The 4389-nt window shown below is 45.6% G+C and overlaps 1 protein-coding gene and 1 long non-coding RNA gene across 5 annotated transcripts in view; one reads left to right on the top strand and one right to left on the bottom strand.

The window, feature by feature from the left end:
- Positions 1 to 4300, top strand: part of LOC112077069 (rho guanine nucleotide exchange factor 26) — a 4662-nt gene extending 362 nt beyond the window's left edge. Inside the window, exon 2 of the mRNA XM_024143671.2 lies at positions 2916 to 4300. Coding sequence (XP_023999439.1) covers positions 2916 to 3058 — 143 coding nt within the window. The 3' untranslated portion in view covers positions 3059 to 4300. The remainder of the gene's footprint in view (positions 1 to 2915) is intronic.
- Positions 4301 to 4305: 5 nt separating this feature from the next.
- LOC139026259 (uncharacterized) overlaps positions 4306 to 4389 on the bottom strand; it is a 1012-nt gene continuing 928 nt past the window's right edge. For all 4 annotated transcript variants that reach the window (XR_011478006.1, XR_011478008.1, XR_011478007.1 and 1 more), the window contains one exon: positions 4306 to 4337. This is a non-coding gene — a long non-coding RNA (uncharacterized lncRNA). The remainder of the gene's footprint in view (positions 4338 to 4389) is intronic.

The following is a 4389-nucleotide window of genomic DNA, read 5'->3' as shown; positions in this document are numbered from 1 at the left end:
CTATGTGTTTCGATTTATCATTGACCTAGCCGTCACATTGCGTTTTGCACAACATGTGTTAGTGGATATGATTCTCTTATATCTTATTATTTCTACATGTATAATTGTGTAAGTTTTATTAGATTTATTCTCTCATGTGTAACTCTGTAGGTATTTAAGTCTATTCTACGAACTGGAGCTATGTCATTAAATCTTCGGATCAGGATCGCTGAGATTGCAAATGAGAAACTTCTGTTCTCATTACGTAGCCTACACTGGTAAATAAAGGTGAAAGATGAAATAAATAAAATAGGGATGTGATTTAAAAAAGAAGTAGTCACAGGAGCAATATAGCATTAGACATAAGACTGTTCCCATAGAACTTCACCGAGCTACAGTATTGTCTAACGGGGGGTCTGAGGTAGGTAAATGTGGGTGGGGTCAGTGTTAGCAAGGATGGTCACAAATTCACCCGAACTGATTTACCTATTAAGGCTTGCATGAGAGGCGATGAGCAGAGTGTATAAGCATGGCTCTCGGAGCGGGGAACTGGTTTCCATGACAGATTGGTAAAAGTTGTTGTATGGGGCGCTTTGAAACGTGTACATGCCACAACTTTCTAAGAGAGAGGTTATCTAACTCTGTTGGCTTTAATCTGCTTGTTAGCTGATCATAGTCAATCGCAGCAGTGCTCATTGCAGAGAACTGGACTTTAGTGAAGATAGGAAGTCCACACATCATAGGAGTCATATACATGTTGCTTCAGGGTTTTTCTACTATACGAGAGCATGATCAAGGTAAACAACAACAAAAAAGCTAGCCAGCCTACGATCAAATCCAAGTTATTCCATGATGGACGTTCTCAGGAAGCTTAGTTCATTGGGTGGTACTATAAAGAAGGCCAGAGCTACTGATAGCACCTAAACTGGTGTTGTCCAGGGGTCAGAGAGTTTAACTCTGTGTTGATAGTTTGGTGTTGTCCGCATGTAGTATAAACTAGGAGTAGATAAACTAAGGGCGTGTATCGCTTTTGATACTTGAGTTGCCTTGGTAAGTGACTAATGGTAGTGCAGTTGGTTTGTAGTTGTAGAGCTAGGTAGTAGAGAGTGTTAACTACTGGTGTTTGTGTCTGTATCTGCGCTAGGGCAGAGCAGTTTTAACAGGCTCGTCTGTGGTGGTGGTGCGTTATTTTAGTAGGTGTTTTTGCTTTCTTTAAGTAGGGTAAATCGCAATAGTGTGTCAACTCGGGTGATACACTTGCTAGATTCAGTTGGCGTTGTAGTGATGATGTACTTGTGTTGACAGCCCTAATTGATTGTGTAGATGTACATGTAACTCTGCGAAGTTGTTGTGTTCTGTGTCTGCTTAGAGGTAGGTGTTTAGAGGGGTAGTTAAAGTCATTCTTGAGAGACTGGGGTAAGTTTTGTTGGCGGATTGTGTGACGCAGTGTAAGGCGAGGCTAGATGTGTTGCGGGAGTATGAAGAGCCGATTTTGTGGCTTTTGGACGATATTGGTGAGATTTAGGCACAAGATGCCAGCATGGCATGATGAGTCCTGGTAGGGGATGTTGGTACAGTCTAGCCAGACTGATCACCTAGCGGTATTATGACGAGGGTCGGAGACTTGAAATACGTTGGTAGTGTCGCGTGGATCCGGCAGAGACGTGAGGTGATGGTACAGTGGTGGCGTGAGGATGGTACGGGGTTACCTGGTGAGCTAGGCACGTCTCAGGTACTGGGTTCGTCACTCTATGATACTTATTAGGCGTCCTCTTCTTCTGCTGCGTCTTCCTCTCTGCGTCTCTTCTCTCTTGCGTCTTCTCTCTGCCTGCCTCTCTCTCTCTTCTCCTTTGCTGCTTCTCTCTCTTCTCTCTCGTCGTGCCATATCTCTCTGATGCCTGTCCTTCGTCTCTTGGAGTTCCTACTACCTTCTATGCTTGTGGACTTCCTTTCCATTCTTTGCGATCTCTCTCGGCTCTCGAGCATGAGCATTACATAACAAATATCGGCCAGTCGGTCTTCTCTCTCCTCTTGTAAGGGTCTCGTCACGTTCTATTTAGCCAGATAAAGCCGCAGTTCACTTTCCTCGATCCGTCTACAGCTTTTCTGCGATTCTCTGCCAATCACTCCTCATCTGTTCTCACTCTCACTGCTAACTCTTGTCTCGATTCCTCAGCAGGGGAATCCTGGTCCCTGACTTTCTCACACTAGGTGGTGGTGTGGGACTCACATTGTGAGTTCCCAACTGACGCAGTCAAGTTTCATATTTTATTATTTAATAGGCGTCAGTAAACGAACACATTTCTTATTTACTGAAGCTACGGGAACAGTAGCGGGACTGCCTTGTTTCAGGGGAAGAAGATGTATTTTCTTCAATCTTTCGCTCTATCCTCTCGTGCATTTTCGTTCTTCTCGCTCACTACTTTTGGTCTACTAGTCATCTAGTCTCTACCCATACTAGCGCTATCTCTCTCTGTCGCTCTTCTCTAAGTCTCTCTCTCTCTCTCTGCCTCTCTCGCTCTCTCTCTGCCTCTCTCTCTCTCTCTCTCTGCCTCTCTCTCTCTCTCTCTGCCTGCCTCTCTCTTGTTTCTCTTTCCACCCCCTCTTATTGGTCTCTCATTCATTGTTTCTATTCTCCCTGGAAAATCATTGAAAGAGATGTATCTGTGTAGTGTTGATGCACACACACACACAGTCACACAACTCAAGGTTAAAGGTAATTTACCTTTGTGTCTCCATGGCAACCATCTCTTTCATGTGAAAGGGCTTTCTAGAACAGACAGAATAGAGCATCAAACGGACGCCATTTAAGAGTTCAAGAGCTAGCTCAGTGCTCACTTCCTGCTTTGAACAGGAAACTGTTTCCTTCAGCCCTGTGAAGTGATTTTCTGAAGGATAAATAAAGGAATATAGAGTGGTCTGTGTGTCTCTTTCAGGCTGGTATGAGGGCGAGCGACTCCGTGATGGCGAGAGYGGTTGGTTCCTGTCAGAATGTGCTGAACCAATCACGTGCCAGGCCACTATTGAGCGCAACATGCAGAGGATGGACCGCCTCCAAGGGCTGGAAACCAATGTGTGATCTGGAACGGCAGGCTCCACCCACTAATTACACAAGTGACCTGCCTGTTCTCGAACAGACCAATGAGTGAACCTTATGCCGAAGACGGCCTTTGACGTTGAGCGGACCGTCACCCGTTTGAAAGTCTTTGGTCAACAGAGCGACGTGTGAGCTCTTTCCACCAGCGACTGAATACACCAATGAGCTGCCTTCAAGCACTATCAACCAATGAGAGAGCTGACTTGACACTAAATTCACCAATAGAATCTCTCCGTGGGTCAACAGACAAATGTATGTGTGAGCCTTGCCTGCTGACTGTTTCTATTAGAATGGGGTTTTTCATTGTTACCCATGCAACGTTCTCCGCCTTCTACCGGTCTATATCGTAAGGACATTTGACCTTTTGACCTGTCAACAACATTCTGATTCCTCCCACTGATGGGAGACTGGCCAACCACTGTAACCACTGAGACTGGCCAACCACTGTAACCACTGAGACTGGCCAACCACTGCCCGCGTAACTGTTTATTTTGGGCCCCGAAGGACATCCCCCTTGGACACACACATGACATGCTGGGGTCAAAGTTTAAAACTGCCACACACAGAGTGGACACCTATAGTAGGACGGCGCGTTCAAACTGATATGGACACGGAATCATTTGATTAACTATTTCCTTCTGGAAAAACTCCCCAGAAGTTTCCGGGAATGAAACGTACCCTCTCTACTACATAGTAACTAACAATTTATAGGAACAAAACAACTATGTTGATGATCTGTATATATATATTTGTTTTAATTGTCATGCTCTTTAAAATGCCTGGTTGTCCTGGTGTGATGAGGATCTGGCTGAGTGTATGGAGCCAACATGGCTCAGTGTCCAGGTCAGTTTCACCTCTGCTCTGTGGTCAGGCTATAGTGTGTGATGAGACTGATGGGGAAGAGGCTCAGATACACAAATGGCACTGTATTTTCCAACTTATCTGTGTGTGCAGCTGGGAGGCCATTTGTAATGTTAACTGAATGTGACAAATGTTCCAAAAATGGCCAAATAACACGTCCCTGTGTGGTTAGTAGGAGGCTGTGTGACTGCTGAAGAGGCTGAATGTACAGTAAGGAGCCAACATGGTGGACTGAACGGGCCAGTTTCCAGACTTCCCTCTGGTTAGAAGGTTACAGTATAGCGAGGCTGAATGTTATGATGGTCTACAAAGGCAAAAAGAAACTCCCACCATCATGCCTGCTATGCTGCTCGATTCAAACCCTGCTCCGATTCCCAACCCTGCTCCCGATTCCCAAGCCCTGCTCCCGATTCAAGCCCTGCTCCCGATTCCGCAAGCCTGCTCCGATTCAA

Source organism: Salvelinus sp. IW2-2015, unplaced genomic scaffold (assembly GCF_002910315.2).
Source record: "Salvelinus sp. IW2-2015 unplaced genomic scaffold, ASM291031v2 Un_scaffold4249, whole genome shotgun sequence".
NCBI classification, from domain to species: domain Eukaryota; kingdom Metazoa; phylum Chordata; class Actinopteri; order Salmoniformes; family Salmonidae; genus Salvelinus; species Salvelinus sp. IW2-2015.
Note: the sequence above shows the minus strand (reverse complement) of the source record. Positions and strands in the feature narration are given on the sequence as shown.